Source organism: Gambusia affinis, linkage group LG24 (assembly GCF_019740435.1).
Source record: "Gambusia affinis linkage group LG24, SWU_Gaff_1.0, whole genome shotgun sequence".
Taxonomy (NCBI): domain Eukaryota; kingdom Metazoa; phylum Chordata; class Actinopteri; order Cyprinodontiformes; family Poeciliidae; genus Gambusia; species Gambusia affinis.
Window position 1 is genome coordinate 866,455 of NC_057891.1, and position 27,045 is coordinate 893,499.

Here is a 27,045-nt window from a genome sequence, read left to right on the forward strand (position 1 = left end):
ACCAACACACACACACAACACACACACACACATCAACACACACACACACACACACACCAACACACACACATCAACACACACACACACACACACATCAACACACACAAACACACACACACAACACACACACACACACACACACACACACACACACACACCAACACACACACACACACACACACACACACACACACACACACATAAACACACACACACACACATCAACACACACACACACACATCAACACACACCAACACACACACACACACCAACACACACCAACTCTCTCTCTCTCTCTGGGTATGTAAACATTTACTCCTGCAGTCCGTCTGAAGATCTTCTTCCAGCAGATCTTCTCTAAGATCCTCCATCAGGCAGCAGCAATTACTCGCCATCAAACAGAACTGGAGGCCCCTGCAGACGGACCAATCAAAGGCCGGGGGCCTGTACTTCCTCCTCTGAGCCGTGTTGGGGTCGGCTTTGATGGGGTTGTTAATTAACTCCTGAAGGGACGGCCACCGTCAGGACCGGGCCGTGTCAGAGCGTCACGGCGACCGGATCAGAAGGAAACGTCCCGTTAGAGGACCTGGGGGCCACGGAGACGCCACAGCGCCGGGGACCCAGAGGACCCAGGGGCCCTGGAGGACACACTGCCTGGTGACGGGGCCCCGGCTCTCCAGATCTCCAGATCCTGCTCCTCCTTCCTGAATCCGATGAGAAAAACATCAGAAGGTTCCGGTCCAGAAGGTTCCGGTCCAGAAGGTTCCGGTCCAGAAGGTTCCGGTCCAGAAGGTTCCGGTCCAGAAGGTTCCGGTCCAGAAGGTTCCGGTCCAGCCTGAACCTCGTTTTCTTCATTTCTTCCATCAAACGAGTCGATTCTGTTCCTGATATTGGAAACATTTAGAAACAACCCAGAGATCTTCACACAGTTCATTCTCTGAATAATTGGCATGAACTAAATAATTTAAACTCTAGTTTCCTTGAATTGGATGAAATTCATCAACATTTACATTAAACCTCATTTTAATTTGTTAAACTAAATATGAGATTAAAACTCAGTGGCTGCTGAGGTCAGAATGATGGAAAAATGTTCTAGAACTGTTTTAGAACTGATCAGAATCCAGAACCAAGAGACCCAAACTGAAGAACCAGCAGGCCAAAGTATTCACCAACCTGGAGAGAGGGACGATGGCAGGTCCAAACGGGCCTAAAGCCGGGACAGCTGGGTAGGAACCAACAGGAACCAAGAAAACACAGGGGCAAAGAAAACCGACCCACAGAACCATGAGAACCACCAGAACCACCAGAACCACCAGAACCATCAGAACCACCAGAACCATCATTCTGTGTGGAACATGATCCGATCCGTTTGGACTTTACAGCGATGGCAAAAGGTCCAACCGGCTGAGGTTCTGTTGGCCGGTTTGGCTGAAGGTTCAGAGCAGCTGCCGGTCGCCTCACTGCAGCGCCGATCCAAACCTCAGCGCCGACCCAAACCTCAGCGCCGACCCAAACCTCAGCGCCGACCCAAACCTCAGAACCGTCTTTTCCATCCCAAATGAGCTCTAAACTTTCTCAATATGTTCAAAAATGCAGTTTATTTTGGATGAAGTGAACTCTGGTCCGGTTTGAATGTGAACCAGAAACTGCTCCAAAAGCAGCATGTGGACTACAGCGCAGGGCATTCTGGGTAAATCCAACCAAAGCTAACGTGTTAGCCTAAAGCTAGCAGCAGAAATGGCTTCTGGTCTTCAGCCAAAGACTAAAGAGAAATCCTCCAACACTAAAATCTGACGCCTCCATTTTAGTTTTCATTTGGTGAAGCAGGAAGTTGAGTTCATATCTTTGTTGGTTTTTCTGTCGTTTCCTTCAGTGGTTCTTGGTGCAGCGCCCCCACAGGCCAGGAGGGGAACAGGCTTTTTACTGCAGCAGCTGAAGATGTAAGAAATATTTCAACGTTGGTCTCTAATCGGACTGAGTGACTATCAGAAGTCAGGTCTGAATGAAAGTGAAGTGATCTTTCCTTTCCAGTAGAATCTGAATGTGTAGTCAGAATTACAACAATGATGAATGCAGCGGTGACCGGAGGCAGAGCAGAGTTCTGGTGTTTCTTTTCACGTGAGGAGGTCTCTCATAATGACGAAGGAATGCCAGGAATCCCTTCCTGCAGCCTTGCAGGAAGCGCTAAGCTACCTCAAAGAGAGGTCAAGGTCTGCGGAGGCACACAGGTGGGAGGCGCTCCTCCAGTTCACCGGGACGGGTCAGGAGGGGAGCCGACCCGCCTCTGAACTCGGCTGCCACATCTGTTTGCTGTTGCCGAGGCCGGGAGGAGATCAGCCACAGGATATTGAACATCCAGGCTCATTCCTCCGAGGAGAATCAGTCAGCCTCTGCTGAACGTGTTGAAACCAAAGACACAAAGGCGTCCTGCTGGGAATACGTTTCCCCTGTGTTCTGTTTTTAGCCGATACATCAGGGACTGTGGCTCATTTGCTTCTCTTGAAGTTTAGGGGAACCGGTTGGTATAAATTCAGATGTCACTGTTAGCCTCTATTTGTGCTTTCTTGGCTCGTACAATAAACAACCCCGTCTCGGCTTGAAGCTGCTTTCTATTTTAGAGTCGCCAGCGACCCGGGCTTCTTTTACACCACAGCTATTATTCAAGAGGAGAATAGGTGCGAGGCCCAGCCATAAATTCCAGCAAGTGGTCCTTGGTAAGGGAGGAATTGACTGCACGCTCCATGATTTTACTCTGCTATGCAGTGACCTTTCAGGCGTAGACAGAGTCATTTGTTTGCTTGACAAGAGCTGTTCTACAAATTCAGGAGACACTTGGTGCTGGTTATACTGGTGAAGAGTCGCGGTGGAGTCTGGTTCACCTGAGCAGCTGGGCATTAGTTAGAGTCTGTCGCTCCGGCTCCGGGAGTTTGGTGGGTTAGGAAGCGCTAAGCTACCTCAAAGAGAGGTCAAGGTCTGCGGAGGCACACAGGTGGGAGGCGCTCCTCCAGTTCACCGGGACGGGTCAGGAGGGGAGCCGACCCGCCTCTGAACTCGGCTGCCACATCTGTTTGCTGTTGCCGAGGCCGGGAGGAGATCAGCCACAGGATATTGAACATCCAGGCTCATTCCTCTGAGGAGAATCAGTCAGCCTCTGCTGAACGTGTTGAAACCAAAGACACAAAGGCGTCCTGCTGGGAATACGTTTCCCCTGTGTTCTGTTTTTAGCCGATACATCAGGGACTGTGGCTCATTTGCTTCTCTTGAAGTTTAGGGGAACCGGTTGGTATAAATTCAGATGTCACTGTTAGCCTCTATTTGTGCTTTCTTGGCTCGTACAATAAACAACCCCGTCTCGGCTTGAAGCTGCTTTCTATTTTAGAGTCGCCAGCGACCCGGGCTTCTTTTACACCCCAGCTATTATTCAAGAGGAGAATAGGTGCGAAGCCCAGCCATAAATTCCAGCAAGTGGTCCTTGGTAAGGGAGGAATTGACTGCACGCTCCATGATTTTACTCTGCTATGCAGTGACCTTTCAGGCGTAGACAGAGTCATTTGTTTGCTTGACAAGAGCTGTTCTACAAATTCAGGAGACACTTGGTGCTGGTTATACTGGTGAAGAGTCGCGGTGGAGTCTGGTTCACCTGAGCAGCTGGGCATTAGTTAGTCTGTCGCTGTGATCCGTATTCGCTCCGGCTCCGGGAGTTTGGTGGGTTTTCATCAACTTGACACACATTTTGGTCTCGTTTCTGCCTCGATAACTAGTTCAGCATGTTAGCTCAACAAATGTTAATGAACAGGTGAGAGTTCCTCTAAAAGAGATTAAAAGCAGAAATGTCACAGAGGAGAACAAACAGTCATTGACTTCAATGAGTCGGCAGAGAGGGGGAGGGTCCCTGTGAAGCTGTTAGTCCCTTAAATAACCTTATTGTGGGGTCTCTTTGTCATCTGTTGCTCTTAAATAAATCACTGTGTGTCTTTGTGACGGGAGCCTCCAGTCCGCCGCAGGAGGCCACGCTTCGTCGGCCAGCCTCTGCCACACAAGCGGCTGCTCAACGTTTCTACAGTCACTTCCTGTAACGGCCAGCATCTCTAGAGCTGATCAATAATCAAACACATCAGTGTTTCTGTAGAACAGCAACACTTTAACTCACAGCAACACACACACCAACACACACATAGATCTTCTAAAAATAATCCCATATCATAGTAAATAATCCCAGAATCAATTTAGCTAATGCTAATGCTAAGATGTTCCATAATCCCCTTAGATATTATATTTATGTTTATATTTTGTTTTTTACCATCTATGTTTTATTTTATTTGGAAAAAGAGACGAGATGAGAGGAAATGGAACTGCTGGGTAAACAGACTTCAAAATAAGAGCATAAATATAAACTACTTAAAGAATCCTTAACAGTAAAAATAAAACTTCAACACAGTTAGAGGAAGCTGAGTGTGCTAAATATTTTTAAAGTTAGCAAAACCACACTAAAGTGCTAAGCTAAAAATTAGCTCAGCTATTAGCAGGTTAGCAGAAGCGGGTCTGACACAGATAGTTAGCATCACAGCTAATCCTCTATTTATCCAAGCCACCATGTTTCTGTGATGGTTCATGATTTGAAACAAATATTATAAGTGGATGCTGCATAAAACAAGATGATGAGTAAAAATCAGACGGAGTGAATCTGGTTTTAGTTCCAGATTGGATCCATGTAAAGTCAACTCCAGCAGATCGTTCTGTTTCCCTCAGAGCGCTGCTGGACGTTTCAGACGGAGTGTCTCTTAGATCAGCTGTTACTTCCTCCTGCGCCGCCGTTCTGCTAAATGTGAGAGCAGCAAATGTTGAGCCTGACTAATATTGATTTGCGAGGCCAGATCAGAGAACGGGAGGCGTGAAAAACTCCCGTCAGGCGGCTCGTCTATCACCTTTTGAACACGGCTGTGTGTGGTGAGGGCTTCCCATGAGGCCGCGCTGCCGTCCACCCACACCTGTTAGCCGATTCATCCGCAGCAATAAAGACGAGCCAGACAGAGCTGTCCGTCAGGCGCTGCTTTGTTACCAGGCAGCAAATGAACAAAGCAAATGAAAAGTCCTGTTCTGCTGAAATCTGGTGAACGTGTGAGAAACCGATTGGACCAGAGGGTTCTGGACCAGTGAGTTCTGGACCAGAGGGTTCTGGACCAGTTGGTTCTGGACCAGTTGGTTCTGGACCAGTTGGTTCTGGACCAGTTGGTTCTGGACCAGTTGGTTTGGACCAGTTGGTTCTGGACCAGTTGGTTCTGGACCAGTTGGTTCTGGACCAGTGGGTTCTGGACCAGTTGGTTCTGGACCAGTTGGTTCTGGACCAGTTGGTTCTGGACCAGTTGGTTCTGGACCAGTTGGTTTGGACCAGTTGGTTCTGGACCAGTTGGTTTGGACCAGTTGGTTCTGGACCAGTTGGTTCTGGACCAGTTGGTTCTGGAGGGCGATGCCATTTTCTGCTCCACTGTCTTCATTTCCATCCAGCTTTGAAGATAAAGTAGTATTGTTCTAACTGTTGAGGCTCTGAATGGGTCTGTGGAAAGGTCAACAGCCAAATAAACTTTGATGACATGCGGCCTGGACCCCCACCTCCTTATCCTCCGTGCCCTTTGACCCCAGAGTCCCTGGCCCGCCCCCTGCCAGAGAGCAGATTGAGCTGTGAAAGGCTGGAGCTGCAGGAAGAGAGCAAACTGCACAACAAGCCCAAATCCTCCGACATGTTTGTTCAGCCCTCCAACATAATCTGAGGTTCCTGGAGAATGAAGGGTGCCAACAGGAAGGGTGCCAACAGGAAGGTGCCAACAGGAAGGTGCCAACAGGAAGGGTGCCAACAGGAAGGTGCCAACAGGAAGGTGCCAACAGGAAGGGTGCCAACAGGCCGGGTGCCAACAGGCCGGGTGCCAACCGGGCCGTCCAGCTTCACGCTGCGGTTCATGCCAGTTTATGAAAATACAACATACCACAGATGTTGACCAGTCGGCGGCTGGTTTGGTCAGAGGCTGACCAGAGGCTCCCAGGCTGAGGAGACGCTTCAACTGCAGATAAAACTGTTAATATCAGTGATTTCACAGATTCAGACTTTGGAAACTAGGGAAGAAAAGGAAAAGTGATTAATTTGTTGGGAATTACGACCAAATAAAGGGCGTTCATTTTCAAGATAGCAAAAATAGCAGAAAAATCAGCAGAAACTCCCTGAAACATCATGAAACAAGATAATCTGACTTTTTCCAAAATCTTAATACTCAAATTATCCTGAATTTTTTTTTTTACTTTTTGTTTAATTCAGATAATTTTGAACAGAAATATTTGTGATATTCTGAACAGCTTCCATGATAATCTTCATCCTGGTAACTGTGATAACAGGAAGTTTTCTGTTTATGTCTGGGGCCACAGGCAATAAACACTGCCCCCCTTTGGCCACGTCAGGTAACGCCTCTCTCTGAATTTGTTTCACCTGATCATCAGATTGACTCGGTTCGATTAGGGACCAAAACTGCAACAGTTGTTCCATTTTTAGCCGGTGTGTTTCTTGTTCACACTGCGCTGAGTCAAACCATCCAAACTAGAAGAAAAACCTGTTCCCCTCCTCGCCTGTGGGGGCGCTGCACCAAAACCTCTGAAGACACTGAGCGCTACTTCCTTCTTCACCAAATGGAGGCGTCAGATTTTAGTGTTGGAGGATTTCTCTTTAGTCTTTGGCTAAAGACCAGGAGCCATTTCTGCTGCTAGCAGTAGGCTAGCATGTTAGCTTTGGTTGTATTTACCCAGAATGCCCTGCGCTGTAGTCCAGTTCCTGCCTTGGTCTGCTTGCCGTTCACTATACATTCAAACTGAACCAGAGTTCACTTCAACCGAACCCAGATTGAGGTTTGGAGGCCCAGAGGTCAGAGGTCAATTAGCGTTCACACCAACCGAACCAGACTTTCTAGATAAACGGACCGGAGTCGGGCTAAAGCGGATGAAACAGGTTTAGTGTGACAGAACCTTTAGCGTATCAGCTGTTCTTAGAAACAGGAAACATTTCCAACCATCCGATTGTCTTTAGCAGCTTTATTTTCTCCATCAGTTCTCGTTAAAGTCGGACATTTTGGAGGCTCTTGGCTAATTGTTGTGAGCCACTCGAGTTCTTCCTCAGTTTGTCTCCAGAGCGTCTTCATGTCCTCCCAAACAGAGAGCTTTGTGTTAACGGCCTGTTTTATTCTCCTTCTCTCACAGCGCCTCGGTCGGCCATGGAGACCTCGTCACCGCCAGCCGCACAGAAAAAGGACAAAATGGACGGCAGCAGCTTCAGCGACCTCCCCAAGAAGCCGTCGCCCTCGGAGACCAGAGGTAACGCGCCGTTTCAAAGCCGGGTCCGGTTGTCTGTGAGCCGTGAGGCGGCTGAGAATGAGCCGGGGTCTCACAGGTGCTCAGCCAGGGGGCAAAGGGGAGCCATGAAATATACATTTCAAAGAAGAAGCGTCGTCCCGGGAGCCGGCGCTCTCTGCGGCCTGATGAGGAACCCTCAGCAGTCAGAGGTGACTCGCTGCGGATGTCTGACAGGAATCTTAATAGACTGTGACCCATGAAAGAATCATGAATGCAGATGGGCGCCGTGTGCAGGCGCGGCGCGGTAAACGCGGATGAGTAGAAAACACGGAGTGACAGGAGAGCTGGGGGGCCGGAGCAGGTGAGGCTGGTGTTGTTGAACTAAATGAAGAGCAGCAGCGATCCTCACTGGCTGGCAGGAAGAGAGAATACATGTTTAAAGATGCCAGCCAGCGAGTGATGAAAGCTGGGCATAATGAGGCCGAAAGACCTTGTTCTTACCTCCAGAGTATAGAGGAGAAAAAACCTTAGAAAGTGTCCGGGGTTGATGGAGCCGGGGACGACACGCAGCTTCAAAAACCGACAGAGATGCAAGCTGATGGGGCCCTTTGACATGCAAATTAAACGTGTGATTTAGTGACATTTTTACTCATTCATGGAGGACTTGGTGGCCTGCCATTACAAAGAAACGCTCATTAATTGATGAAGAGGAGACAAAGCTGGAAACAGAGTCTGGAACGAGGCGGCGAGCCCAGAGCGCTCGGCTCTGTGTGAACACGTTTACCATGGAGGAGACGATCTGAGCCAGAAACCTTTCCTACAGCAGAACCCAGAGTTCTATCTGCCCGGTTCTGATGCCTCTAGACGGAGCGAGACGGACTTTACCCAAACAGAACCTGACAGAACCAAGCGGGACGAAGAACTCCAACCGAGTTCAGATCATCTACACGAGTCCAGGGAGCGTTTCTGAACCTGTTCAAAACTAAAACAGCTTTCAGACCAAACGTCTGGATGACCTTGAAATGTCCTGACCCGAATCCTCGACCATAAAAACACTCCTTACAGCCGGTCATGTTGATAAAATCGATCACTAATATCTATGAAACAGATATTACAGTTACATTAAAACAGTTACAGTTCAGGCCTTCTGTTCCCTCCTGTTTCCTTCTGTTCCCTCCTTTTTCCTCATTTCTTCCTGTTCCCAGGAACCTTTTTAAGGTTTTATCAGAGTTAAATGCAGTCGGGTCCAGGAGAGCAGGAGGATGTTTGGGTAGTTCTGGTAGTTCTGGTGTTCTGGTTGGCTGGTTCAGGCCCAGTTCCCAGGAACCCGCCCGAACCAGCCGAGTTGAGGCCGCTGGTTCCAGAGACGTCAGCGGCTGCGTGATGAAAGCTGAGCTTAACGAGGTTAAAGGGTCTCGGCCGTATCACAGCGGATGAATCAGTGGAGACAGAAACGGCGGCGGCCGGAGCGCTGAGCCGGATGCAGAGCGACAAGACACTTTTGAAATGTAAATAGAGCCGGAGGCTCAGCAGAATCAGAACCTGGTGGCCTGCCATGATGAAGAAGACCAGCATTAATTGTTCATATGAGAATATCAATGTAGGACACGTCTTTACATTTGGAGCTGCTGCTGTTGCTCCACTTCTCTCCTCTTCAATATTTGAACAAAGCCCGCCTGGCTCCCTCGCCGGGTGATAATCCCTCAGCGCCTGGGCGGTCAGAGCAGCCGTCTGGTTGGGTTCTGGTTCCTCATGTTCTGAGCTGGTCTGCATGTAATATTCACAGGACAAAGGAGGAACTTCACTGTGTTTTACTGTGTCTGACGCTGCAGAGGCTGGTAGTCTGAGCCAGAACTGATCAACCGCAGAGGGAAACCAAACTAGAGCAACTCCAACCGATGCTTTCATGTCCAGACAGAAGATGTCAGGAGGAACCGGGTCATTACCAGGACTGGAGGTTTTCTCCTGGTTCTGGTTCCAAATCTTTTTAAGAGGAAAAGCCAAATATTTTGACAGTGTTAAATGTTTTCTAAGTTAGCAAAAATGCTACACTAGCAACATCCTAAATGGAAGCTACCAGCAGCTACGTTTGCAGAACTGAGCGCTTTCAAAGTTAGCAAAATACAAAAACACAAAACCAACCATTAGTGGAAGAAAATGCTAAAGTTTAACTACGTTATTAACGCTAACTGTTTTCAAAGTTAGACACTAAAACGCTACATCAACATGGTATTTAGCCAAAGCTAATGCTAAAGTGCTAACTTTAACTATCTTGACAGAGTTAAATGTTTCTCAAAGTTAGAAAATGCTCTAAGCAAAACATTAGCATCACCATTAGCAGATTAACAGAAGTGGCTCCACTGAATTTATTGATTAGCTTCATAAAAACAGGACAAATAAAAAATATTGTTTTTTGATAAAACGTTTTGCCACCAGGATGAGGTGGGTTAGAAAATGTTTCTATTACATTATTTAGTAGAAATACAGAATTGAGAAATTGTTTTTTCAACATTAGCAGAACATTGACAAAGTTTTGTGCATGTTTGCAAAACTATTATTATTATTATTGTTATTATTATTATTATTATTACTCTACCATCACTGTTTGTTTAAAGAGTTTCCAGTTTTTCCTCCTCATTATTTCATCCTCTCTCTCTGTATGGATTAAACTTCTCGGCTCGATGTATATTTATATTTCCAATATCAGCAGCAGGTTTTTAATCTTCTAACAGCTAAATAAAGAGTCTCTCCATAAGTCTTCCTCCTATCAGCGCCTCGTGTTTTCATCTTAAATAAACAAGCAGCGTGGCTGTCCCAGCCAATCAGATACCAGCGCTTAAACTACGAGCGTCTGCCACCGCCATGAGACAACGCAATTACTTATCTCAGTAATATGCATTATTATTCCAGTTGCCAGCTGCTGATAAGTCCACATGCATGCAGAGAGAGCGGGGTCCTTGAACCTGGAGGCAGCGGCTGATATACTGCAGCTTCCTGCAGGGCTGCTGCCACCTCTGAGCCGACAGCAGCCGTATAACAGCCGCCTGTTTTATATTCCCGTCCGCCTTTATTTATTTACAACAGTTTGGTCTCTATCAGAGGACATGGCTAATGCGGAGTTTTAATATGTTATTTACACATAAAAACCAGCTATTTACAGCAGCCTGAGAGCAGGAGGGATGAATGGGCTCCGGTCTGGTGTATCACAGTTTAACAATCTGGATCGCTAATAGAACCATTTATCATGGAGCGGTCATTTATCCTGCAGCCCGGTGCCGGTGCCGGTCCCAGAGGCCTATGGAAATGGGCTCTGCATGTAATGAAGCTCAAGCGGGACGGCGTTAAAGCATGGCTGTGCTCTCCGAGTCAATTAGGGCCTCAGGTGTTCCTGTCTGCCGGCCTGACCACGTCTTCCTCCCGCTCCGGGCCAACCCGGAGTCAGGCCGGTTCTGGACGCCGGTTCTGGACGCCGGTTCCGGGTCGGCGGCGTTCAGCAGGAAATCAGCAGCAGCTGAAGTCCTCTCTCCGCCCTGACCCGCCGCGGCTCCGCTAATAGATTCAAATGAGAGGCTGAATTTCCTCTGACAGCTCGCATCTGTGTGAACGCGGCGCCCGGACCTTCAGGATCGGCGGCGCGTTGGCAATAACCCAGAACCCATAACCAAACATTACTGGGAAAAGCAGCAAAATGACGGCGAATCCAGCGCCGCTTATTGATGGATGTGTCAGGGCGCAGAAATGAAGGGACGGAGGTTTTATTCATAGGCGTTCAGAGGGTTGATTCAGATCTGATTTATTTGGGATTAGTTAAATTTAGAGTTATTGCCTTTTTAAAATAACCTCTTTGTTCACACAGGAAACGCGTCACAGCAGCCACACAAACTTTCTGACAGAAACAAACGTCAACAAACCTGAAATTTATGAAACATCTACTGTATTAGTTCATGTTACACAATTTAAATCAATCAATAAACTTAATTAATCTCCAAATCGGTTTTCAGTTTCAGTTAGCTTAAAGCTAAGCTAGCCTTCATCTCTCCACTGATTTACTGGATTAATGTCAAACCTGCTTCTTTCATCCTGTTACTATGAGAAATATTTTCATATTTTGCTAAATATTATTAGAGTTATATTAGAAATAAACAGATTATCATAAACAGCTGAGATTTATCACTGAATTTCATGCTGTTTATTATGATAAACAATAATTATATATTATTTACAAAACAGTTTGGAGTGGAAGATCTTTGAATGTCTGACATTTATTTAATAAACAGATGAAAAACTGAATGCTAAGCTAGTTAACTTATGTTTTTATTTAAAATAAATTTGGATCATTTTAATACTTAAATCTCCGTTTCTGGTTTGTTTGGAGTTTTTGATCTTAAAGGGAGATGAGAGCAGAAAAATGAGAAAAAGGTCAAATAAAGTTTTAATCATTTTTAGCAGCTACTTTTTAAAATGTTGCAATTTAAAATAAATGTTCACAATTTAATAATTAAATATAAATCTCTGTACAAGGTTTATTTAAAAACTATTCTGGATTTCTAATATTTATTCAATAAACTGATAAAAAGAGATAATATTAATGCTAACTAGTTAGCATTGACAGTTTTTATCCGTCCTGTTGTCACTGAACTGTTGTTTAAATTAAAATGATTTTAATTTTAGTATTTAGATATATTTTGTTACTCTGTGTTCATTCATCAGCGTTTATTAATAATCAATAATTTATAATCAGTCAAACCAGTAAAAAATGAAGCCCAGAACATTTGATATACTTTATATAATAGTTTAAAATTAATGTTGATGGTTTTCTAAATTAAATATGAATCCACATAAAGATTATTCAATAATTAGAGTATTTCAGATATTAAATCCAAAGACAATTAAAAGAAAACAAATGTTAGCTGGTGAACTTTAGCAGCTTCAGTTCTTTCTGTGAAATTCATGAAAACTTTATTTACTGTCAGAATTTAAATACAGATGAATTACATTCATGTCTTGAAGGAGATTTTAACATTTCTTTGACGTTATCTGATCAGATCTAAAGCTGTAAATGTTGGAGTTTAGTTTGGATCAGAATCTTGTTTTGGTTGTGATGCAGCTGGTTCGGTGCTGGATGTTTCACAGGAAGTGTCTGTGTTTGGTCTCGCTGTGTGTTTCTCTGTAAACTAGGCCAGAGGAGGCTGCAGCTAATGATTTGATTAACTGGCTTCGCTGGCTCTTGACATACATCTTGCTGAGAGTGAGTTTGTCGTTGGAGAGGGAGATTGATGAGCGCGCGGCTCCCCGACCCACAGTTCCTCCCGTTCTGCCTCCCGGGCCTTTCTGCTGAGTCTGGCTGGTTCGCAGGGGAGGACCCAAAGTACTTAGCACCTCCTGGGCCGTCCCAGGACACAATAAGTGGGGGGTTGAGACCTAAACAGGCGTAGCATTCCCATATATATCAAAGAAAGGAGAGCGGAAAATGCTTTAAGCTGCTGCACTGCAAAAACACAAAACCTCTCAGAGAATTTCTGCTCGACTTTCTAATGCAAATAACTTGGTTCACTTCAAAAACTAACTAACAAGTAACTTTACAGCCAGATACAGATCAATGCTGTCAGAAAATAATGCAGTAATATTAACATTATTTATACGTTTTAAGGGCTTAAGGAATTATTGACATATCAGCTCATAAATCTGATAAAAGGTTTCCTGTAAATCAGTTTTGTTGTATTTAAAGTGTTTTATTTACGGTTGGACTATCAGGATGAAAACTGTATCACAATATAAATGTTTTATATCAGTCAGTATCTATAATTATTGATCAGATGGGACTCCTGTTTGGAAATATTTGATATTTAAAACAAAACAGGAGTCCCATCTTTCTGTTTTATTTTTAAACTTTATTTTGATGAAAGGTGGCAAAACGTTCAATTGCTGCTGCGCCTGTTACTCAACAAGCTGTTGCTAGGTAACCAAGGAGTGAGAGAGCTGTTGCTAGGTAGCCAAGGAGTGAGGTGAGTCCACTAGCCTAGCTTAGCTCTTTCCTCTGCGTTCAGTTCAGTGAATATTCTATTTATTGAATACTGAGTTTTCTATCAGATGGATCTTCTATTGATATTGATCATTTATCTGTTCTGATATGTATTGTTATTGATTTATTGTCCAGCTCTGATCCTGAGATATTTGTTCTAGAAATACTTGGTAGGATTTAGTTTTTTGCAGTGTAAGAAGAATGTTTTCTCCATTCAAAGGTTTGGTAAATTTATTATGAGGATTAATAAATGAGCTGCTAATCAATAAGAGGTTTTGGTCTAAACCTGATAACCTGCTGAGCTTTAAACTGGGAGTCGTACTGGGAGCACTGGGCTGGGTGTGAGGCTCCCAGTGCAGGAGATGGATGAGCAGGCGGCTGAGTAAATGGTATTTTAGGCGCCATCGGTAGATCAGCGATAAGGACAGATTTCTTTATCACCAGGTGGACGCTGAGTAATTGATGGCGGCCGGGCGCGAAGGGCCTCTCTGTGAGCTGCAGGGGGGCGCCGTGGGGGTCAGGGCCCGCTGGCAGAGAAAAATGCAGCCGCTAACGGCCGGCCGTCCACCACCCCGCTCCAAAAGGACGACCACTAATCTTCCTGAGAAGGAAAGGATGAAGAAGAAGAGGGGGCGGCGGCTCCTTTCTCTGCTCCTGCCTCTAAATGAGGCCCTGCACAGGAGGCCTCGCAGGGGCAACACACACCCACGCACACACACCAACACACACACACACTTTATACAACCAAAACGCATCAGGCTTTAGCTTTGCTCCAGTCAGAAAACAAACCATTTGGTTCATTCAGATAAAAACAGTTGGAATAAAAACAGCACAAATAACTGAGGAGAAAAACTTTTAGATGCTGAAATGATCCCAATAAATCAATAACAATATGTATCACAATAGATAAGTGATCAATATCAGATAGAACCTTAAATAAATAGATTATTCACTTAACCCCGGAGCAGAAGAGCATTCAGGGAAATGTAACTAGGAGAAGCTTTAGCTGTTCAACCTCTCAAAGCTAGCTAAGCTAGCTTCAAACCGCTCTCTCAGTCTCTGGTTACCTAGCAACGACCTGCTGGGTAACGAGCAGTTTGAACTGTTTCAGATCCGAGCTACAGACACGTTTCAGTGTGACCTCACAACGTCCCGCCCCCAGCTTCCTGCAGGAGGACAAAAAGCTGCTGGCTAACGATAGCTAGCATTAGTTTTAGCCGTTATGTTAACAACACAACACGCTAAATCTTGAATTTACGCCTGATATTTAAAAGAAGCAGCGATGCAGTTCAACACTAAGACAAATAGATAGCCAGTCAGGAAAACTTTTTATTAGGGATGTAGCTCAGCTATGCTAGCTTGACTTTGACAACCGTGACTTGTAGGTGTGCTGTGGAATAAAGTGAGCAAAAAGTAAGAAAGGCGACTGAACACCAACTCATCAGCAGAGCAGGAGTTTAAATTAGCAGATCATCAGCCACTGGGTTTATAATGCAGCCGAAACAGAAAGACAGAAAACAGAAGTTTCTGAGTTTGGTTTCTAGATATTCTTCAATGTTTTTCTGTCATTTTTCTGCTTTCTTTGGGAAACTGCTGTAAATGAAAAACAGCTTCATCTCCAGGCTCGTTTTCTTTCTCACTTCAGATCTTCAGTTGGTTTTTGTGTTTGCTGTTGTTAGAAAACTCAGATCCCAGTTTGGACCCGTGATGAGGTTGTAGCGCCCCCTGGGGGAACTGATCCTGTCCGCTGGTGGCCGGTTCCCCCTGCGCTCTCTGAGGCGGCCCCGTTGTGGGCCCCTGCAGCCGGCCATATGGGAGCCAATCACGGCGGATAATGGGCTCTCTGCAGCGCTTTGTAAACATTTAGCTTGATGACTTTCCAAGATGGCCTCATCCTGGTTTATCTGACGCTGCGCTCCACATCACAGGCGCTAAGTGAAACCAGAAGGCTGCTCTATTTCTGGATCAGACGCTTTCTGCTGCTTGTTAGCCGTTTTCAGGCCTGAGTCATTAGAGCAGCGGCACAAACACGGCCTACATATTTCACATGAATCAACAAACAAACATGAAACCTGAACTGGAAACCAGTCCAACGCAGATTGGAAGCAGATTCAGGTTATTATAGTTAAAACTAAATAACAGAAACTCAAACATTTTCCTTCAGAGAATCACATGAAAACAGTAATTAATATGAAAACTGGAACTAAAACATTCTGAAAATAAAGATATAATTGTTCTTATATTAATGGATGTATAAATAACTGAATAAATATTTCTGTTGAAATCAATAAATATAATCAATACTTTGTGAATTCTGCAATGAGAAACATTATTGTTCAAAACTAAACAATAATGAGCAAAAACTAGACCTAGTAAAGTGCAGGTTAGCCCTGGTTGCTGGTTTCTGTTGCTGCTGGTTGCTGGTTGTTGTTGCTGGTTGTTGTTGCTGGTTGTTGTTGCTGGTTGTCGTTGCTGGTTGCTGGTTTCTGTTGCTGGTTGTTGTTGCTGGTTTCTGTTGCTGGTTGTTGTTGCTGGTTGTTGTTGCTGGTTGTTGTTGCTGGTTGTTGTTGCTGGTTGTTGTTGCTGGTTGTTGTTGCTGGTTTCTGTTGCTGGTTGTTGTTGCTGGTTTCTGTTGCTGGTTGTTGTTGCTGGTTTCTGTTGCTGGTTGTTGTTGCTGGTTGTTGTTGCTGGTTGTCGTTGCTGGTTGCTGGTTTCTGTTGCTGGTTGTTGTTGCTGGTTTCTGTTACTGGTTGTTGCTGCTGGTTGCTGGTTGTTGCTGCTGGTTGCTGGTTGTTGCTGCTGGTTGCTGTTGTTGTTGCTGGTTGTTGTTGCTGGTTGCAGCAGCAGAGCGTTGCTCCGCTGGCTCAACTTCAGTGTCTCTTAATGACATTAAAGTTGCCTGAACTCCATCCAAAACAACATTCCTGGAGATTTACGGCCCGGTTCTGGGGAGCCATAAAAACACGATTCTCAGGATTAGACCAGAACTCCTCCTCCTCTTCCTCCTCCTCCTCCTCTTCCTCCTTCTCCTCCTCTTCTTCCTCTTCATCCTCTTCCTCTTCCTCCAACAGTTGTTGGACTGACTGGACTGAACCCGGGTCCAGATTGAAGCGCCCACATTCACAGGTGAACCGGAGCGCCGGGGCGTTGCTAGGGGCGACGGGCGTCCATCAGGAGGTTAAACGGCGGAGTGTGAGGGAAAACAGAGGCGAGTGTCGCAGTGTGTGTTGGTTTAACTTGTGACCCGCTGAGCAAACAGAGGAGCTGCTGGGTAAACGCTGCGCCGCTCACAACTAAACTCACCGCAAAGACGAGCTGAACGGAGTGAAAAACATCTGATGGAAATGATATTTTTGTTTCTACACCGTTTCTTTTAGGAGAGAATCAGTAAAAATCAGTGAATTAAAATATAGGATGAAATGCAGCTTAGTGACATTAATCACTTTTTGTTAAATATATGAAGAAGAATCCCGAGTCAAATGGGATGATTTTCTAGAACAGTATTCAGTCAGTTATACATCTATTATCACAACTATACTACAAAATCCTGAGATTTAATTTAAATCCACTTCACTCACTGCTAGCAGTAACTTTATCATCACCAGGCTGTTAGAGGCGATGAATCGCCATGGTGACAATCTGCTCAAAAACTCAAACTGGGTTTAAATATTCTGATCTTAGTGTGGAATAATCTGGTCCATGTCTGTAGAGTCTGTAGGGTTTAAAGTAGAGCAAATAAATATGAACAAAAATAATCAACCTTTTACTTGGTAAAGTTTTCTTTATAGAAAACATCTAATAAAGAGGGAAACCAACTTAGGTATGCTAATTACTAGCCTAAACAATGCTAATTATAGCATATGTAATGCTAATGCTAGCATATCCAATGTTAACTAGCAGCTAGCCTCTCCAATGCTAACCTAACCAGCAGAGGAAGAAGGTAATCCAATGTGTGACCATCGTCGGTTTCTGACCTCTTCACAGCTAACGCTACCTGGTACTCTAGCTAACGCTAGCTGATACTCTAGCTAACGCTAGCTGGTACTCTAGCTAACGCTAGCTGGTACTCTAGCTAACGCTAGCTTGTACTCTAGCTAACGCTAGCTGGTACGCTCTGTTAGCGGTGTCCGTCATTAATCATGACGTAGCCTCCGCTAGGTGCCTGATAATCTGAATTTTGGCACCAAGATGATTCCAAACAAACAATCCAGACGCTTCACATGAGAAGAGTCAACATGTGAAGCGTCGTTTATTCCCCGTCTCTACGCTACATTCAGAAATTTAGCTAGTCTCCAGGAAGGGCGGTGCTGATGCTAGCAGATCAGACTGGTAGGTCTGGGTTGAACTGATCCATCGTGTATTTATGTTGTTTAAAACCTTCATCATATTTTCTACATTTATAAATCTAAGTGTACTCAAAGGCTTTTCTTCGCCAGCCAAGCGATGCAGGGAACCAGCCGTAGTTTTGGTTTCTACCTCCTGCTGGAAAAGGTTGGCGGACGGCTGATTCCTTCGTAACGAGTTTTGGTTCAGATCCCAGGCTATGGCGATGCCTTCAGGGCCCGTCGGTCCCGTCTGCTGGCTGAAGCTGCAGCCTGGTGACGCTCTGCACAGCTGCTGCCTGAGAGCCTCCCGACAAAGTTACAGTGAAATTAGAAGAGGCACGCTAATTGCCTTGTAAGTATTGCAGAAAGCAGCTGGAGATTAGCAATAACAGCTAATTAGCTGGAAATCAAAGCTGAGGCGTGACGATAAACAGTCTGCAGTTTGTCTGCCGTAATAAACCCAACAAAGCTCCAGGTTGTCACATTCTGTGTTTTAAGAGCTCCGGTCTGAGACGTTTCATAAACTGCAGCAGCGCCGCAGCAGCAGCGGCTAAACTCTGCAGCCGGACGCCGTCCGAGGCGCAGGGAGGAATATTCTCCCCATAAACGCTGAAGGGAGAGTTTCCCCATCAGAGCGGCTGCAGAACAGAACCTCAGTCAGAAGTCTGGATCTGAAGGACCAAGAAAATTTACATTAATCCAGAAATCCTCACATTGTTTCACACAAATACAAATTGTGAGTTTGCTGCAAATTTTATGGAAAACGGTCAAAAACATCAAGTTCATATGATGCTAACTCCCACCTGCAGGAGGCAGCGTTCGATTTATTCCACTCAGCCTGACAGAACAAGAATCACATTAACCGTCAAATAGAAACACAAATATTACAGCCATAAAATATTCAAAACTATGAGATCAAACAGACTTCAAATAAGAACATTAACATAAAAACTAATCAATAATCATCAATACTGATACTGAGAAATGTATCACGATAAACGATATGATAAAAACCCACTTTTAACAAAAAAATGAAAAATAATTATGGATTAAACAGAATTAGTTTTTAATTGATTTCTGTTTTATTTTAAACGTCGTTTAGTTTGAATGTTTTAAAATATATTAATATATTAATATGAGATGCATTTCTGTCAGTGGAGAAAAAAAACTGATTTTTGTTTGATTCTCATTTGAATTAAAAGAATAAATCCTGTTGTTTAGTGTGCAGCTAATTTAAACCTGTTGGTGTGTTTTCCTGCGCTGTGTGTGTGTGTGTGTGTGTGTGTGTGTGTGTGTGTGTGTGTGTGTGTGTGTGTGTGTGTGTGTGTGTGTGTGTGTGTGTGTCTGGGTGTGTGTGTGTGTGTGTGTGTGTGTGTGTGTGTGTGTGTGTGTGTCCAGCCGTGCGGAGGTCTCGTCCTCCTCGTTAAGACGCAGTAACAGTCGTCTCCTGATCTATTCTCGGCTTCGTTCTGGGAGGAAACTGGGTCTCTTCTCCCCGCCTGCCGTCCCAGAAGCCCTCCTGGTGGGGGCGCCGGCGGGTGATGTGGATGTTAGCCGGGAGCGGCGCTTTAATTCACCGCATGTTAATTAGCTCAGCTCCTGTCTCCTTTGTCACAGGGAGGATAATAAACTTCAGCTTTACGGAAATCACTTAATCTGGACAAACGTGGTGTTAAGCAGGGCGATTAGCAGACGGACCATAAATCAGCTGGATTAACCTCCAGTCTGCTAAGGAGCTACGCTACGCTAACACCTGATCAGGACAAAACCTGAAGAAACCGTCTGAACTAACTAAATAAATACTGACATAAACAGTAGTTAATGGGAATACTCTCCCTGTTACCTAGCAACCCAAGCAGAACAATGGCTGCTGGAAAAGAAATGCGTCTTGTTGACTTTCTATCCAGAAACAGCTTGTTACATTCTGGTTGGCTGTGCAGCAGGCTCTACTTTTGCTTCTCACAGATGTTTGGTTGTTTAATCTGTTTGCAGACATTCTGTGTAAACGCTGAGTTGTGGGCGTGGCCAGCAGCAGCTGATCTGGATTTAAAGTGACAGAGACCCTGAAACAGCTCAGAACGGATCAGACTGAAGAGTCTGGAATGAGTTTGTTAAAAATGTGACGAATGTGTTCATGGAGCCCAGCGGGATCAGATCCACCTGTCAGGGGCCCCGCTGGAGGCCCCAGAGCCCCACTGAGCCCCGCTGGAGGCCCCGGAGCCACTTTGAGAGTTCAGGGCCACAGCCAGGTTCTCCAGCCAACATCTCTGGACTCCGGCCTCCCGGTCCGAGTCAGACAGAACGGATCAGCGGTGAGAACACGCCGTTACAGTCGGCGGCCAACTGGAAGAGCAGTGCTGCCCCAAGAAATGATGGGACAAAATGGCCGACAGATTTGGACCCAGATCAAAGCCCTGGCCTGCCAGGATGAACTCCAGTCCTGTAAACTGGAACCAGTCCCACCAGTACAGGCTCAGGGAGAACATCCTGCTGCTGGCGACCATCAGATCAACGCCGCGCTGCGCTCAGGTGAGCCAACTCTCCAGAGCGCTCGCCTTTTGTTCCTCGCCCGGCGCCAGAACAATGCAGCTGTCTGGATGATGGAATAAGGCAGCAGGAAGTCGGACTGGACCGGACCGGACCGGACCGGACCAGCTGGGACGGACCCGGCTGCTCCTCTGCAGCTCGTTTGTTTCAGTCTGAAGTTCTGAGCTCCAACTCACAACAGAAAACTTCAACTTTCCAGCTCAACTCTTTCAGAGCAGAATGAGAAAAATCTGGAGAAACGTTTCCTCCACCAGCAGGGGGCCCCCATGCAGGGGCCATTTGTGACACAGATTTGTCTCCACAGCGCAGGCGGTTGATGCAGTCCTAATTAAAACTTCTTTAAATAAATAAATAGTGACCTAAATCATATTCGTTTTGCTGAGTTGGTTTCAGTCACACGAGCAAAAAAAACTTTTAGTTTTTCAGTAAGAGAGAAAAATAACATTTTGGCCCCTGCCTGTTGGGGTTAATATCTTCCTGCCACTGATAACAAATCAAACTGTTAAGTTGTTTATCATTGGTTACTTTGAAATAGTTCAAATAATCTGCTACATTCACGTATACGTTCATCAATATGGATTAAAACAAGCTCCTATATTTTGTTCTGCAGCTTCCAGCCCTTTAATTAAAAAACAAACAGCCTTTGGATGATTTAAAGGAATCTTCTGGTGTTTATTTCCCTCTCTTGTTCTCAGAGCGTATTTAGCACAATGAGCTCCTCTTTGACCCTCAACCCTCTTCGCCCCGACTGCCATGAATGGAGCATTAAGTCAAGCTTCCCTTTGCTTTCAATGGGCCTTCAGATGCTGCTGCAACCGCGGCGTGGCCGGCTGGGTGATTACTGAGGACACAGAGGACGTTCTGGAGGAACCAAACCTCAGAATCTCTCTAAGAATCAGAATTCTTGGAACATTTTCATCCTTCAGCCAAACTGGACCAGTTCATCCTTGGTGCAAACATTTGGTTTCCTTCTGGTTTCTTGCAGTTCTCTGCAGGATTTTATGAGAACTCAACGTGTTTCCACTCCAACCAACCGGCCAGAGATGGACTGGACAACTCCGGGTTTGTTTCTCATTGCTGTTCGGTCATCCTCAGCTTTCCAACCAATGAGGTTTATTATCAAAGCTAACAAGCTACTGCTAACGTGACTATGGTCCAAAGAAGTGTCGCAAGATTCAGCTTCCCTGAACTCTGACCCGATCAGCCCGGGTCAGAACATTGATCAGTCATCAGAAACACACCTTGAACTCCTGGGGCTGAAGTAAAGCCTGACCTTTGACCTCTGTAGGAGCAGGTTGTGTGTCTCTCAGGTCGAGCTGACAGCTTCTGCTCTGTTTCCTCGTCCATTTGAATTAAACATTTCATCTGGATCCGACTGAACCAGGACCGGTTCTCTGATGGGAATTTAGTAGAAAAACTATAAAAAAAACTACAAAACCTTTGGGGCGTGCTCCGGTGGAGTAGAGGGTAGTGCGCCCCACGTTTGGAGGCCTTCAGTCCTCGACGCGGCCGTCACGGGTTCGATTCCTGGACCTGACGACATTTGCCGCATGTCTTCCCCCCGTCTCCTTCCCCCTTTCCTGTCAGCCTGCTGTTGAATAAGGGACAGTAGAGCCACAAAAAGACCCCCTGGTGGGAAAACCCCCCAAAAAACAAACTACAAAACCAAAGAAAGAAAATGACGAAGGTCTGATGTTTTCCATCTGGATTCCTCAAGGCTGTGTTAGCCTAGCCTAGCTAATAGCAGAGGTGGCTAACCTACCACATAGATCACTTATTAATAATCACAAAATGAACCTGTAACAAAATGAATGTTCTGCTCTGTGTGGGAAATGTTTGGGAGTTTTTTGGTGTTAAATCTTGACGTTGTTGTGAGTTGCTATGGCAACAGGTTTGTGTAGCGTAGCTGACGCAGAGCAAGAAAACAGAAAAACAGGAGTGTTTTAGAGTTATTCTGAGGGTTTTCTGTTCGTCTCCCTTTGCTTCCTGTCCAGGTTTGAATCATTTAAAGATTGTTTCAGCGCAGCAGAGCCGCTACGCAGGAGAAGGAAAGGAGTCGTGTTTTAGCCTCCAGCGTTGAGCGTTCCTGATGTAAACAACAACATGCGGCGTGTTTATAATCCACCTCACCGCAGAACAAAAACCTTTTACCCAAAACTTTTTAAATTCCTCCATTTAGTGAATTAGTTTCCATCGTTTCAGCTTGTGTTTCTGTGGTTCATGTAAACGCGACTAGCGACGTCACCAGGACTCCTGTCCTCCATCGAGCGGCGCGTGGCTCAGCCGTCAAACGCCACCGGGTCGTCATGACGACGTCCAGTCGGTCCCCGCAGGCCGAACCGAAGCACAGCGAGGGATTCCTGCTGTCCGTCAGCCTGTCGGGCCTGGAATGCTGACTCACTCCGGTCCGGGGCCCAGCGGTGACCCGGGGGGCCCTATGGGGCCCCCGTGGGCCCGGGCCCCTCGCCGGATAATGATCCGTGGCCCTGACCCCTCAGGTCACCCTGACAGATTCCCGCAGGAGAGAATGTGAGAGACACTGGAGGAATTTTAATCCAGTCCAGGAATCAGCTGGTTCTCCTCCAGAGATGAGACGCAGCAGGTTCTGATTAACTGGACCGGGACGCCACACCCTGGACTGCTTCCAGATTAAAAACCTGAGAGAAATGCTAACGAGAAACACGACTCCATAAAGTCCATTAGAGCCCCGAACGCTGCGTTTATGTGACGGTAAAAGAAAGACGGCGGTCGGTGCTGCAGAGAGGATAATTAGTTCTGATGTTCAGGAAAAATAAAAACACTGATGGAAGATCCACACAACGCTCGTAAAACCCGCCGGGTCACAAACAGGAATGCACCTTTAATGACACCCAGAGCTTCATGCTCCTTTGATACGTCTGAAACTAAAACCTCGGGGTGGGGGTGGGGGGGGAGGGGGGGGGTAGGGGGGTAGGGGGGGGGGATAGTGTGGGGGGGCGCCGGGGGTCGTCAGATAAGGTAAACTAAAGCCTCACTCACATGGGACAATTTACATTTTTACCCTGGTTTCCCTGACTGGGAGTATGAACACAACCTGCTGAATGTGACAGGTAGCCAATCAGAAAACAAGGTGACGTCCCAAACCGTTGTCATGGCAACTGAGAGTCCAGTGGACACAGGAGGTGACATGTGGAAACGATTATCTGCTTAATAAACATGGATGTTTATTCAGTTAAAAATGTTAACTATTGGGATGAGCTGTGGTGGTGCAGAGGTTCAGCACAGCCCACATAAGGAGGCCTCAGTCCTCCATGTGGCCGTCACAGGTTCGATTCCCGGCCTGGTGACCTTTGCCGCATGTCTTCCCTCTTCTCTCATTACCAACTTTCCTGTCAACTAACTATCAAATAAAGGCCACTAGAGCCAATAAAACCTTTTAAAAAATGCCAATTGGTCCGCGGCCCGGTACCAGTCTGTAGCCCGGTACCAGTCCGCGGCCCGGTACCAATTGGTCCACGGCCCGGTACCAGGTTTAACCCACCCAGACCTCTGGCATGGTGCTGACGGTTCCGGCCTGTGGAGGGACGTGAAGACGTTGACGGCAGCAGAGTGTTTGTCGCTCGGTGTGTAAACATGCAGCTCTGTGTGTTTTCAGTCTGTTAGCAGAGCAGCAGCAGCAGGAGAAGTTTTTCCCAGAGCTGTCAGGGTCGGTTTGAGTCTGGCTTCACACGCTCCATCATCCTGTCTAGTTCAAAGCTCTGCTAGCTGCAGGTCTTTGTCAAAAGCCCGGTTGGAGATCTTTTATGTCCAAGATGTAGGATTTCTTAGCACGACTTTGATTATTTATTTATCCCACTTCTCTCGTGTGATAGTGCCAATATTTTACACGAAAGTGCTCAGCTTGCTCTGAAATTCATGTTGCTTTATTGTAGGCCTTTTGCTTTGAAATTTCTTGTTTCAAGTCTCTCAGTTCTCGGCTCCTCTTCTCCCGTTTGTCCTTGCAGCGCCGCAGCACCTCTTCCCCACCTTCCACACGCCGATCCCCATCGACATCCGCCACCATGAGGGCCGGTACCACTACGAGCCGCACGCGCTGCACGCCATGCACAGGTAACCCGCCTCTCCTCCGCTCCGCTCTGCTCTGCAGCACAGGGCTTGTTTTTCTCTCTGAAGACGCTGATTGGAGCTGAGCGTTTGCCAACTCCACTATCAAAAGCTGACGACACACGCTGACTTCCAAAGTGAATAAGCAATGCCGGTTCTGGATTCCTCCGGTTTGATACCAGAGCCGCTCCAACGCCGCGGCGCTTTGAGGAGTTTAGCTGCAGGGATCCAAATCTGACACACAGTTTAAGAAAAGGCTCCTGGTTTGGTGAAGGAGGAGCTGCAGGAAGTTTTCCTGACAACAAACGAGTCGCTGCTCCTCTTCTGAACTGATGGCTGGAAAAGTATTTACACCCTCAGATTTAATCTGTTCCTGGTTGTTTTGGTCAAATCAGCAAAAAGACACTTTAATAAACAACAAAACCACAAATGATACCGAGGATTTTTGTTCAAGTTTCTAGAGCAAATATCATAAAACACTGAAAATAAGACTAAACTAATTGATTTGGACCTTTTCAGTGAGAAATAGCAGCTTTTTTAGAGTCAATAGTTCCTTAATATTCATGATAAATTAATAATTCCACTGCAGATTATTTCACTAATAAATGTTTAGTGATAATCTGCCAGCATAAATAGTTTTTTATCATCAATATTAATTATTTATGGACTCTAAACAAGCTGCTGTTTTGTTGGAAACTTCCCTATAAGTTAGTTGTAGGATGTTGTGTTTCTGCAGTGCAGCTGGTTCAGAGGTCAGAGGTCAAACTAAACTCTCACGACTGCAGCGATGGACAGACTCCACGTGCCTCGTCATGTTCATTAATCGCTCGTTTGGAGCTAATCTGCGCGGCGCAGGCCCTGGCAGCCGCAGGCTGACGCCATAATTAAACTCCCAGAGGTCAGAGGTCGCGGCTCAGGCTGCATGTTGCAGGCAACACATCCAGTGATTCTCCCAGCAGCCTCCCTGGCTCTGGTTTTACGAGCCAACGTTAACGGCTCTGCGCAGCGGCACACTTTCAGCTCTTACTTTATCACAGCAGAAAAACTGGCGCCAAGACAAAAAAGTCAATAGACGGCAGCGAGTGGAGCTCTTACATTTAAATTCACAGATTTGATGGTGATGCATACTTCGCGCCTGGCGGCAGCAGGGCTATTCATCACGCCGGCTGAGGAAGAGGAGGGCGGGGGGCTGTCTGCGGACCTGGCCACCTTGATTAATGTGATTTGATCTTGACAGTGGACCCCTAATTCATCAAGACCTTGATCTGGCTGTCGCTCGCCCTGCTGCTGCCAAATTCACCTAATTACAGCAACATTGCACAGCAAATTAAGTGCGCTGTCATTTGTCGCCGGGCGCGGCGCTTTATTATGGGCTGGCGGCGGCGTGTCAGAGGTCCGCTCCCTGATTGTCTAACATGACACCCCGGCGCCGTCCGCTTTGTCACTGTTTGCATATACAGTAATGAGAGGTCCTGTCAGAACGCGCAGCCAGGGGGCGCCGCTCTGTTTCTGTGACAGGAAGCAGAGAAACCTGGAGGGAACTGGCCTGATCAATCAATCAATCAATCAATCAATCAATACCTGCATCCACACAGACACCTCATCAGTATCAATGGATCATACAGCTGATAGTTTTCAATACAAAGTTCTCGTGACGTCACACTCTGAGGAACTTTGCAACTGGCAGCCATCTTGGTAGACAGTTGCTATGACAACAATAAACAGCTTAGAGCTAGCGCTCACCTGGTTTCTGTAAGAACATTACAACTATTAATCAATTCCAGTTCTCTGTAATACTACGATCAGCATCAGTAATATTTACTAACAAACTGGCAAAGTTAGCTTAGCTAATGTAGCTTTTACCTGCTAGCTAACACGTGTTTGTTACTACAGGTGATAAACACTCACTCTTAAAAATAAGAAACAACGTAGTGAAGACTGGACACACACGAGTCCAGTTTGGCATCAAACATTCACCTGAGGATGATTGATAGCGCTAAGCCCCGCCTCCTGCCTCTGATTGGTTGTTTTTGATGGGGTTAGTCTTGGTGACAGTTTTAGTAAAAACCTTTAGTCTCAGTGCAGGTTTCAGGTTGTGACAGGATGAATCCAGTGAAATGTTTGGTGTGGCTGAATGAGGATGAGAGTTCTGGTTCTGTTTGTTGGTATCTGGGTCGTTTCTCAGATCTGCTTCAGACCTGGAAACCTGCACTGGGAGTTCATTCAGCTGCATCCTGGACGAGTGATTTATCTAAATCAGAGCGCTGCCCGACCGGCACCAGAGACGGGCCGAGACGGGAGGCGGTGTCGCCCCGCAATTCATCTCCGGTGTCAACAAACACAAATACTGTGAGCCGGGCCGGTACCACCAGGGACGGTTTGATTTAACATGGAGACTGGAGAACAGAACCAGAGAAAGAACCAGAGAAAGAACCAGGACCAGAACCAGCCTCTCCAGCCTTTGCTGAAGGAAATCCAAACTCCCGTTAGCGGCTGCTGTGGGGTCGTTTGGACCCGGTGGGACCCGGTCCAGTAGGACCCGGCGGTGCCTCACTGAGCTCATTTAATCCTCAATCATGAGGATTAAAATGTTTCAGACTCCAGCATCCCATCATGAGTTGATTCACACAAAACAATCTGGGTTTCCACGGGTCACCAGAACCAGAAAAAGATAAAAGTGCAGAACATGTTTTGTTTTTTAATGTTTTTAATGTTTGTTATATTTTGCTGTTTCCATT

General features: G+C 46.1%; 1 protein-coding gene and 1 long non-coding RNA gene across 3 annotated transcripts in view; one reads left to right on the top strand and one right to left on the bottom strand.

Moving 5' to 3' along the window:
* The window catches only part of LOC122826973, a 50,510-nt gene extending 49,730 nt beyond the window's left edge, over positions 1–780 (bottom strand). The window contains exon 1 of the long non-coding RNA XR_006369906.1: positions 318–780. This is a non-coding gene — a long non-coding RNA (uncharacterized LOC122826973). The remainder of the gene's footprint in view (positions 1–317) is intronic.
* The window catches only part of LOC122826970 (zinc finger protein GLI2-like), a 46,253-nt gene that overhangs the window by 1,956 nt on the left and 17,252 nt on the right, over positions 1–27,045 (top strand). For both annotated transcript variants that reach the window (XM_044109401.1, XM_044109402.1), the window contains exons 2-3: positions 7,238–7,351; positions 24,208–24,313. In XM_044109401.1, the coding sequence (XP_043965336.1) occupies positions 7,252–7,351; positions 24,208–24,313 (206 nt within the window). In that variant the 5' untranslated portion in view covers positions 7,238–7,251. The remainder of the gene's footprint in view (positions 1–7,237; positions 7,352–24,207; positions 24,314–27,045) is intronic.